Genomic DNA, 11,590 nt, shown 5'->3' with positions numbered 1-11,590 from the left:
CCTGGGTCCCCAAGGGTGTCGTGGAACTGTAGCCACTGTCCCCCACACAAGGGGGTGGGACATAGGCGCAAACTGCTGGCAGATACTCTCCACCATGAAAACAGCTCCTTCAGGGCACACAGAATGGCTGCCCTCAACCACCATTCATAGGATCATGGAAAAAAGGAGAAATTGCTTCTTGAAAAAAAAAGTGACTATAGCTGTGTCTGCAGTGCTGAGGGAGATAGAATTCATTTAGGGGTAGGGGACACTCGGGTGGGGAAAGCTTGTTAATTAATTCATCTGCCCTCCTGGTTATGGGGCTTGGTGAAGAAAATGGAGGAGTCGTTCAGGTAATAAAGAGGTGGGAATATCTATGTGTCCCCCTCACCTGCCATGGGGGGAACGGGGTGTCTGGGAGACCTAGAATTGTCAGGAAGGAGAAAGGTGAGAGAGATCTGGCTGGAGTGGCCCCCAGGAGAGGGTGGCAGCCCAGACCCTAAAGAGAAAGGTAGTCAGGGACCCCTGGGATAGGGGTAGGGCTGACAGGTTGCAAGGACAAGGATGAAAATTCCTAAAGTCCACAGTGTTTCCAGTTCTGGGCACTGGGTAGGCTCTCGTTGTCCATCCACACGCATAGCTAGGTCCTCACAGCAGCCCTGGGTCAGCCTGAGGGGGAAAGGGACAAGGGCCCTGTGCTTGTTCAGGTGATTAGAAAAGAAGTCAGAGCAGGAGATGTGGGCACCAGGCGCCGTGTGCTACCACTTCCCTGCTTGCTTCTCTGGGAACCCACAGAAAGGGTAGGTGAGCCTGGACGCCCGCCCCAGGCTGGTGTAGGAGCGCCATATCTTTGCTCTCTTGGGTACAGCAGGCCGGCCTACCCAAGCAGCCAGTGGGTTCCCCGGGGGCCCCAGGCATCAATGCCCTGGCCCTCAGTTCTCTGTTCTGGTGGGGGCAGCCTAAAGAACGTCTGTGTGTCCCCAGCTCTCCCCCTGGCACTGGTTTATTGAGTCAGAAGGCTGGGGCCTGGGGGCTTGGTTCCACGTGAGGACCTCAAAGTGGGCTCATAGGGATGGGAGCCCACCTAAGTAGAGGTAAGGGGTGGTGGGCCCAGCGGGCTCTGCATGCCACTACGGCTGGGCAGTGAATGGTTTGCTCCGAGGCTGCTAAGGACACCACGCCCTCAAGTTCTGCCCAAGCCTGATGTCTAACAGGAGCAGGGGCTGAGCGGCCCTCAATGGGGCTGCCACACCTCGAGCTATGCTTCACGTCTACAGGTCTGGGGGTGATCTCCAACCTGGAAAGGGCTACTGTTTATCATCTCTGCAGCTGGAGTGGTGAATACTCAAAGACAGGAGGTGTTGGGGGGACGCTTGGAGCTAGGTGGCTATGGGGTGCTCACAGTTCTAGGGAGATGTGCCCATGGAAGATGTCCACTCCTGTTCCTGGTCCAGGCCTGGCTCCAAACTGCCTCTGTGGTGTCTCATCTGGTCAAGGCAATGCCCTCCAGTCACCACTCCCGCTGCCTCCTTCCGCCGGCTACTGCTATGCAGGCCCTGCAGTCTGGAAATGTGTCTGAAGCTCTGAATGTCTGGGGAAAAATTGGCACACAGACTGGAGCTGAGTGTGAGAAGCACAATGGATTTATTGTTCACAGAGACTACACCTGGGGGAACGTGGGGCTTGTATCCCTTCTCTTGTGTTCATCACACCTCTGGATTGGGCTTCCTATGCAAAATGCAACACAAGGGAAGACGTCACTGATCTATTCTAGTAACCAAGGAAGCAACTGAAAGCCATAGAGCTGGGACAAAAAAGCCATGCGTGTGCTATGCTGAGAGTCCAAACTTCAAGGCCTGACCTCCAAGGAGGCCAGGTGGGGGGCTCTGTTAGGAGAGGACTTGGGAGCCATGGCTGAAACTCTTCCACCAGCACAATGGGATAAGTGTTGAGGGGCTTGGCTCAGCCCGGGCTGGCTGCCCACTTTGAGGACATGAGGAACCCAGCACAGGCCTCAGCCTCCCTAGCCCAGGCTAAAGCCGGATGTCTCCGCTGGACAGCAGGCCACTTCCAACTGAGGAATTGAGAAGCAGGGTAGATCCCTGCCCTCTGCTCAGCTAAGCCAGAGCCACTCCCCCGCCCAACACCTAGGCTTTAGCTAAAGCAGCAGGCATCACTGAAGCTAGAGAGGGCTCTTTGTACCCTAAATTAGCCATTCAGATGCTTCAGCTCCTTAAGGCCGAGCCCTTGTCTGGCTCCAGGAGGGCGCTGGCCTTCTTAATGCTTTGTCCAAACCCCTCAGGACACACGCCACTTTGAACTGGTGGGTTTGGGCGTGTAGTTTTAGTTGTCTGGAGACCCGGCTCTCGAGGTTGTCCTGACATAATGTTCATAAAGCACTTAGGACGGCACCAGGCGCAGTGAGTGCTCACTTCACGTGCCCATTATTATTATTAACATTACTATTATTTATGTCTCCACCTTCAAACGGTGCTTCAGTTCCTTTCTTCAAAATGATGACCTGAACAAGGCACTGGGGTCCCAAGTACCAAGGTCAAGCTAGGGACCAGGTTGGTCGTTGCCTGTCTGGTACATGTATTTCCTTCTGACCTCTGTCCATGTCCACACTGTGTGCCAAGTTTTGCAGACAGTGCACGTCTGGTACCACAGGGAAGCCAGGCCCTTTTCTGAAAAATATGAAACCTTGCATGGGAAGCTAGTGGATGGAGTCCACAGGAGGGCCCGAGAGAGGGTCCGAGGGGCTTCGTGCTGTTCCTCTGGGCTCCGGACTCGCCAGCAGCTCTCCAAGGGCTTCACTGTGGGAAAGAACAAGGCCTGTCAGGGCTCATCTCACTCAGCCACATTTAACTAAGTGTCCCTGTGTCCCTGCATGCTATGAGCTAGGCCAGCCCTCTTTTAACATGTAGCTGAAAAGAGTTGGCACATACTGTTCTAAGCACTTTACATATATTCTAATGTATATGTACATACGTATAAGTAATATATATATGAAATTGTATGTAATGTATATTTAACTTATATACAAATTATAATGTATATTAATAATAGGTAATTGTCTATGATAAAATGTAATTCTTCCTACACATTTATGAAGCAGGTGCCACTAATAGCCCCCCCTTTTCAAACAGTTTTACTATGTCACCTTTGGTAGAGTGCTGTGGCGTCACAGCTCACAGCAACCTTAAACTCTTGGGCTTAAGTGCTTCTCTTGCCTCAGCCTCCCAAGTAGCTGGGACTACAGGTGTCCGCCACGACACCTGGCTATTTTGTTGTTGTTGTTGTCATTGTTGTTTAGTAGGCCTGGGCAGGGTTCAAAGCCACCAGCCCCAGTGTATGTGGCCGGCGGCCTAACCACTGAGCTACAGATGCCGAGCCTAATAGCCATTTTTTTTAACAGATGAGTAAACTGAGACCCACAATACAGAGACAGAAGGGGAGAGCTAGGATTGAATAGGATTTAAATCCAGCACAGACTGGCTCCAGAGTCTATTCCTAATCGCTATTCATTGAGCTATATTCATTCCTATAAAAAAACATTTATTTTATAGGAAGGATGGGGATGTTGTGTCTGAAGTCTCTAAAATACCAGGGACATTTAAGTCCTAACCCTAATGATGGCAATGATGGACTGTAAATGACCTAGGCTCCTTCTCTTCACCGACACTTACTCTGAATCCAGCACAGGGCACGGGTATTCCTTTTAACCGCTGCAGAGGCAATGCAGGGTCAGGGGGACAGGGAACAGAGAGGCCTGGGTTCAAATCCTGACTCTAGCCTTCCTCATGGAGCAGCTCCTAGGACGATCACATACCCACCTGCGCACACACATGTACACCCACGTGTGCACATACGCGCCCAAGCCCACGCTCAGCTGAGCACACACCTGTGCCGCTGTCCTGCTGAGCGACCCCTCCTCCGGGCGAGGCTTGCCATGGTGTGGGAGCTCGCTGCTGTCACGGTAGTCACGGCCCTTGGAGTGCTGCAGGTGAAGGACTGCAGGGCTCTTGATGGGCAGGGGTGGCCGCGGCGTGGGGGCCGGGACCGTCTGCGGGCTCATGTCCGACCGGGAAGGCTTGATGGGTCTCTTGGCAGGCACGGGGGCCTGGGAGCTCGCCGGGGCCTTGGGCTTCCCTTGGCCCTTGTCCCCGGCTGCCGCTCTGCCCTCCGCAGAGGAGGACGAGCAGGTGAAGGAGCGCAGCCGGTGTGCGGGGACTAGCTTGCTGGTGCCCTCGCTGCGGTCAGCCTCCTGGGCTTTGATGAGCGTGATGCTGGGCGTCAAGATCCCGGGCTCCGGGCAGGGAGGGGGCTCCTTCCGCAGCGTTTTGGGCGATTCCTGCTCCTTCCTGGGCGCAGGCTTTGGGAAGGGGCTCATGGACCCATACAGTGGGTTCTCAAACATCTCCGGCTTGCTCAGCGGCAGGTCCTCCAGCGCTTCCGCCCCCTTCCCCAGGTCACCCGGCCTAGAGTCACAGAAAAGACAGAGCCGCACTCAGGAGTCTTACTGGGGCTTAACGGCTCTCAGCTTTTCTTTTGGGGTGATAAACATGTTTTGTAGGGTGGCGCCTGTGGCTCAAGGAGTAGGGCGCCGGTCCCATATGCCGGAGGTGGCGGGTTCAAACCCAGTCCCGGCCAAAAATAAAAAAAAAACCCACAAAAAAAATGTTTTGTAACTAGAGAGACGTGCACACATTGGGGAACGTACTGAATGCCACCAAATTGCTAGTTTCAAAATGGTTAATTCTATGTCATGCAAATTTCACTTTGATTTAATAAAGGAAAGCAGACAGTACGGTCTTAATGGTATTGTCCCTGTGGGTTACCTCAGTTCTGGCCCGGGACCTTTCTCACCATAAAAACTACTCAGATCAGGCTCACACCTATGACCCCAGCATTCCTCAAGGCCTGAGGCAGGTGCATTGCCTGAGCTCAGGAGTTCAAACAAGCCTGAGCAAGAGACCCAGTCTCTAAAAATAGCCAGGCGTTGTGGTGGGGCCTATAGTCCCAGCTACTTGGTAGGCTGAGGCAGAAAGATCACTTGAACCCAAGAGTTTGAGGTTGTTGTGAGCTATGACACCACAGTTCTCTACCAAGAGTGACAGAGTAAGACTCTGTCTCCAAAAAAAAAAAAAGAAAGAAAGAAAAGAAGGCTCGGCACTTGTAGCTCAGTGAGTAGGGTGCCAGGCACATACACCGAGGCTGGTGGATTCAAGCCTAGCCCGCCTGTTAAACAACAATGACAATTCCAAGCAAAAAATAGCTGGGTGTTGTTGCAGGCACCTATAGTCCCAGCTACTTGGGAGGCTGAGGCAAGAGAATTGCTTAAACCGAAGAGTTTGAGGTTGCTGTAAGCTGTGACACCACGACACTCTACCCAGGGTGACAGCTTGAGACTCTGTCTCCAAAAAAAAAAAAAAAAAAAATTTAAAAAAAGAAAAACCTACTCGTATCAGAGCATCAATGGGGAAGAGGCACCCCACTGGAGGTTTCGTAGGAGAAATAGAAGTATGAACCTACCCAGCCAGGCAGTTCCAGCCCCTGTCCTCACCAGAAGAGCCTGCTGGCCACAGCCCCTCCCTCACTGCTCTGACAGGTACTCCCCCACCCCAGCGTCTCCTCTGTACCCAGCAATTTTGCTGACAGTCATTTCCATGGCTGCTCAGGGAGGTGATCAGACTTCTCCTCGGTGACCACTTGTGTTCCTAGAGGGTCTCAGTTCAGGAAGCTCCACCTGCGAAACCCACAGGGAGCCATAGCCAGTATGAGACACTGGCCCAGCCATTGTGAAGCAGCCATGGACAAGAACCTTTGCTCAGGGGGGCATTCCTGATACCCCATTCTCTCCAGCTGCACCATGTCCTCTCCCGGAGGGCCCCTGGTGCACATGACTTTCATCTCATAACTCACTGTGGGAGGGAACAAATGCTGGTCATGGTGAAAATCAGGGGAACTTGGGCATTTATGAATATTGGGGAAACGAAGACCAGTTCAAGAAGACAGGCCTGTTTGGCTTATGGGCAGAGAAAAATTCCATGTTGTAACCCAAAGCAGATAAGCACTGCCTTGGTTGGTTTGTTTTTTGACTGATTATTGCTCTTCCTTGAGGTGATTTCCTGTAATTATGAGAACGAGGATGGGAACACATTTCACTTTCTGGTCAACAGGAAAATCTCCCAGGGGAGTGTGCTGGGTTCTGCTTTCTCCGAAACGAGAAGCTCTTATGAAGCATGTGGGTCTCTGGGAGCCTGAGCTGCTCAGACCCCAATGCCTGTTACTGATAGAAAGTGCATGGAAAGGCTGTTTAAAGGTCTTAGCAGCCGAGGCTAACAGACTCTCTGGGGAGCAGGTGTGGGACAGAGGTGCCCACAAGATGCCGGGGGCTCAGGAGAGGGTAGCCTCAGGGGCTTGATGTACACTCAGGGTGTTTTCCCATTAGTTTTGGAGAAGAAGCAGGTACAGAACTAGAAATGCAGGACCTTTGGGCAGCTGCCCTCTACATGAGGCCCTGCCCTGCATCCCTCTGCTGAGTTAGCTAGGGAAGAGGGTGCCAGAGAGAGTGAGTGGCCATGACCAAAAGCTTTCAGATGAAGGAGCAAGAAGTTCTGACCCCTGGCTGCCCCCTCTCAGTGGCTGAATTGGGAGGAGAGGGCTTGCCTCGGAGAACTGCGGACAGATCAGCAAGAAAACCTTGGGCACAAGGATCTTTTTGATCCTGAAGCTCACTCCCCTGGGCAAAGAGCAGAGAGATGGAGATTGGTTGAGTCTTCCCCTAGGAGGCAAACTTCTGTCACCCTTAGAGAGGGGAAGGGTAGGTGGAGTCAGGTAGGGGAAGATGGGAGCAACACAAAAAATGCAAAAATAAGTTTTACATCCATGACCAAAGATAACAAAAAGTCGACTCTCATGGCAGGCCATGGTTATTGAATAAGTGAACCAATAGCCAGTGGACAGAGCTAATTCTTGTGGCAAATGACTCTACTTCTCAGACTCGGGACACTGCAAATCTCTATTCTCTAAATTAGCAATGTACGTGCCAGGGTCTGACAAGTGTCCTCTTTCTAACCACATGACACAGAAGTAGGGCAAACAGTCATCCTCGTTTGCCCAGCATTGAAGGATTTCCTTAGATGTGGGACTTTTTGTGTTAAAACTGGATCAGTACTGGGCAAAACAGATGGCTGGTCACCCCACTTGGACAGGAGAACATCAACAGCATTGTTGACATTGTCTTTGCCCCAGGCCTCACTCGGGCTGAGCCGGGGACCTGGGTGGCAGAGATGGTGCAGGTGGCGTGGAGACTGTGGTCTTGCTTGTGGGTGCCCATCTGCAGCTGTCCCCCATAGGGCGAGAGGGAGCACTATCCCCACCAATCTGTGTTCAAATTGTTAAGCACAAAGATACTGACTTTGAGAACTTCAAAATCTTTGTGTAAATGAATCAGCTCCTTGTGCTTTGTCGTTGGTTAGAGTTCCATTTCCCTGGGTCAAAGAGGTGGCCCTTGGCAAACAGGCACCTTGATACCCACCACATAGTGGCCTTTGTCCTCTTTTTTCCACGGGAGGAAATCAAGGCTGTTTTTCCTTCCCTTGAGTTTCTTAGGGAATGTTCAGAGTCTTAAATATTATCACAAAGCCAGAGGTTAAGAGAGCCAGCTGTGTTCCATGTCAGCCCTGTCCTGTCCGGTCCTTCTCTTCTTCCCTCCCTACCTTCCTTTCATCTATCCATTTTTAGTGGAAATGCTTAAGGAACTGAACTGTTAACTGTTCCTCCATGCAGAGGAAGCTGTGCCAGGCCAGATAAGGGAAGGCTGAAGCTGGCAGGAGCTGCCAGAGAGCTAAGATGGAGGGTGCTCCTGCCACCCTGGGGAGCCCAAGTCCTCATGGAGAAAGGAAGGAAGAGAGATCTCAGTGAGGAAGACGCTCACCTTGATTCTTGTGTCCTGAGGCAGGGTCCCCGGTTTGCTGCTGAGGACGAAAACTTCTTAGGTGATAGGGGTGGCTGGCAGGGAGGTGTCGGAGGACTCTCTCCCTTTCCCAGCACCAGGGAGGAGTCCTTGGGTGGTTGGTCATAGCTCCAGGGTGTGGGCTGCTGGTCTGGGGACAGGGTCTGCTTCATGGGCATTGGCTGCCCGAAGGGTCCAACCCCCATGTAGTTCGGATTGATGATTTCTGTGATGCTGGAGCCACCACACATTGGGACCCTGTAGGAAAGACACAGAGTCGTCACATCTCAGGAACTCCTTTGCTTCTTGAGGGAAGCACCAGCCCAAGGATCATGTTCTTGGCCTCAGCCTCTCTCAGACTCTCAACACCTTCACTTCTTGGGCAATGTATTCATTTATTCACTCATTCATCCATCCATGCAACACCACAGTCCATCCATCCATGTAAAACCATAGTCCATCCATTTATGTAACACCATAGTCCATCCATCCATCCATCTAACACCATAGTCCATCCATCCATCAACACCATAGTCCATCCATCCATTCATCCATGTAACAGCATAGTCCATCCATTCATGTAACACCATAGTCCATCCATCCATCTAACACCATATTCCATCTATCCATCCATCCATCTAACACCATAGTACATCCATCCATCCATCCATCCAACACCATAGTCCGTCTGTCCATCCCCCTATCCATCCATCCACCCATCCTCCATCCATACAATACCACAGTCCATTCATCCATCCATCCATGTAACACCATAGTTCATCCATCCATCCATTCATCCAACACCATGGTCCACCCATCCATCCAACACCATTGTTCATCAATTCATGCATCCATGTAATACCATAGTACATCCATCCATCTATCCATGTAACACCATAATCCATTCATCCATCCATCTAACACCATAGTCTATCCATGTAACACCACAGTCCATCCATCCCTCCATGTAACACCATAGTCCATCCATCCATCCATCAAGGTACCACCATAATCTGTCCATCTGTCTATCATGCATCTATGTAATACCATAGTACATCCATCCATGTAACACCATAGTTAATCCATCCATCCCTCTATCCATGCACCACAACACTCACTGAGCACCTACAAGCACCAGGCCCTGGGCCAGGAGGAGGAATTATGGTCGTGAATGAGGCTGGCCACCATGGCCCCTATTCTCATGGAATTCACATTTTATGGAAGCAACAAATCAGCTCGATGGCAGACATGTGGTGTGTCTGTAGTGCCCAAGTCTGAGAGTAACAGAAGTGGAGAGGGAGACGCACAGGAGGGTTCTGCCCCTATTTGAGGAGGTGGTCTTTTAGCCAAGATAAGAAGATGAGCAGACAAGAGAGAAGGAAGGGGAGGATGTTCGTGGCACCGGTAGGAGGAAGTGCAAAGGCCTTGAGGCCAGAGGGACTTGGCCTGTTCTGGATGGTCTGAGGGCTAGTGAGCAGGTGGGGAAGATGGAACAGAAGCTGGGCTTTACCTGGTACATGATGGCCTACACAGGCCTGTGTACAGTATCAGGATGGGGAGAGCCACATGGGCATTTAAAAAAATGAGGTCACAGAGGTCAAGGCTAGAACCTGGTGTTGGGGGGAGTTAGCTTTAAAGCTGTGGAGGAGGTGGCCCCAAAAGACACATGCACCGTATGCTGTCTTTGTGTCAGGTAATGACCTCAGCAGGTCTACTGAGCTCTGCATATGTAGGTTACAAGGAACGTAGTTCCCATCTGCGCAGCCAGCTTGGCCTCCAGCTGTTTCTCCTCCTAGCCTGGCCCCCCTGCCATACACGCCTAGTCAAAATGGAAAAGAATTTTTCCCTACATGGATCCTGATTCTGGAACCCCACAGACACTTCATAGGCAGGGTGCCCTTGCTGAAGGGATCACAGTGGGAGAAGGGTAAGAGGAATACTCAAGTGCCTGAGGCTGGGACCACCAGAGGCTAGAAGGGACCAGGCTGAGAAGGGAGCTCCTGTGTGCACAGGAGTAGGTGGGGTGAGGGCTGAGGGGACAGGCAGGGTGGTGAGGGAGGAGAATCCTCACTGGCTGGACTGTGGAACTCAAGACCACATAGCAGGCTGAGACAAGGTGCAGTTGAGGACAGCTGTCCCCTGGTGACATAGACTTTAGCACCCCTATTATTCCTGGTTCAGGCTCTGCCAAGAGTAACCTGTGTATATTTCTCCCCAGTGATCTTCCTATTAATATCAAGATGGGGTGTAGTTGGCCATGGACCTCCATGACTTCCAATGTCCCAAATCCCACAGGAGACATGGCAACTGTTTGTTGACTTGGAATCCCCCTGTCAGCCCTACAGTCACTTTTTCCTGAACGAGGCCATGAGTTCCTAAGTCAGGGACTGCACCTAATTTGCCTTCATTCCCCTAGGCTTGGATGCACAGTACAAGCTGATTGAACTATCCAGCATGGAAGTGTCTCCCAGGCTTTGTCTCAGACACACAGGCTTCCCCAGCGACATAGGTTTGTGGCAAGAAGACTCGAGGCAGAAGGCTGGAGAGCATCTCCCCTGGGCTGGAGGCTCCTTCTCTGGAAGGGAGCTGCATCCTTGGTTTTCCTGGGCTGCAGATGCCTCTAGGGCCCCACATCTGCAGAGTCACACTAGTTTGTAATGAACCCCTGGCTGTCCACTCTACCTGCAGGCAGGTTCCCACTGCTTCATGGGGTCGTGGCTGGTGAGGCTCTTCAAGGACTTGGGGGCACTGGACTCATCCCGCTCTGTCTTCACAAAGTCTAGAAGGAAAGGGCCGGGAAGGAGCACATGAGGGCCAGGCCCCTGAGTTTGGGCCAGGGATGGCAAAGTGGACGTGAATAATGGCTACGTGGGGAGGTGGGTTAAGTAAGACTCTGAGGCCTCATAGGAGTGCAGTGATTGGTTAGTTATGCCTGTAAGAGTCTGAATGTGTGACCCAGAGTTGTTATTTCATGTGACATGTCCAGCTTGTTGGTCTCAGCAAGGGACCAAATAGGCAAATACTTCTTGTCAGATCAGAATAAAGCAAACATTAACAGGAGGTTCAAAGGGCACCAGTACTCAAAGCCAATCTGTTCATGGGGATGGAGCAGGATGGAACCTGTTCTGTTACAGACCCCCATCTTGATTTGACTGTGGCTTGTGGCTGTGGAGGTACCAGTCCCCATCATACCAATCTATTGTCCTGATGGAGAAAAGAGCTCCCACAGGGTAGAAGTGGGAGCCCCTGGATAGACCAGAGCTTTCCCCATGTGGTGAATTCTGCTCTCTTGCTATTTGTGCTGGAGGCAGGAAACCAACACCTTTGCCAATGCCAGGCTGGCACTTGCACCTTGGCTTAGCCACTTACTAGTTATGTGACCTGCAGCCAATCACATAACTTTGGGCCTTGGTTTCTCCATCCACCAAGCAAAGATAACAATGCTTGGCTCCTAGGGCTATTGTGAGAGGGAAATGAGATGACATTTATGAGATGACCATTTTGTGATCATAAAGTATATAGTTAAAGCCAATTCATTGCCAGCGTTGTTATTTGAGTGCTTTTGAGCAAGAATTAAAGCAAAAAGCGACAAACAAACCAAACAAATAAACACAAAACAACAAAACACCCCCCCCAAAAAAAAACCCCTAC

General features: G+C 51.4%; 1 protein-coding gene across 2 annotated transcripts in view; it reads right to left on the bottom strand.

Annotated features, from left to right (window-relative positions):
• Positions 1-1,392: 1,392 nt before the first annotated feature.
• The window catches only part of INPP5D (inositol polyphosphate-5-phosphatase D), a 129,952-nt gene continuing 119,754 nt past the window's right edge, over positions 1,393-11,590 (bottom strand). Inside the window, exons 24-27 of one of the 2 annotated variants that reach the window (XM_053597130.1) lie at positions 10,622-10,718; positions 7,922-8,197; positions 3,884-4,460; positions 1,393-2,795 (exon numbers count right to left, since the gene is read on the bottom strand). In XM_053597130.1, coding sequence (XP_053453105.1) covers positions 2,793-2,795; positions 3,884-4,460; positions 7,922-8,197; positions 10,622-10,718 — 953 coding nt within the window. In that variant the 3' untranslated portion in view covers positions 1,393-2,792. Of the gene's footprint in view, positions 2,796-3,883; positions 4,461-4,485; positions 5,729-7,921; positions 8,198-10,621; positions 10,719-11,590 lie in introns of those variants that run through there. The other variant, XM_053597131.1, reaches the window with a different exon arrangement.

This window comes from Nycticebus coucang, chromosome 7, assembly GCF_027406575.1.
Source record: "Nycticebus coucang isolate mNycCou1 chromosome 7, mNycCou1.pri, whole genome shotgun sequence".
Taxonomy (NCBI): Eukaryota; Metazoa; Chordata; class Mammalia; order Primates; family Lorisidae; genus Nycticebus; species Nycticebus coucang.
This window is presented reverse-complemented; position numbering and strand designations above follow the sequence as displayed.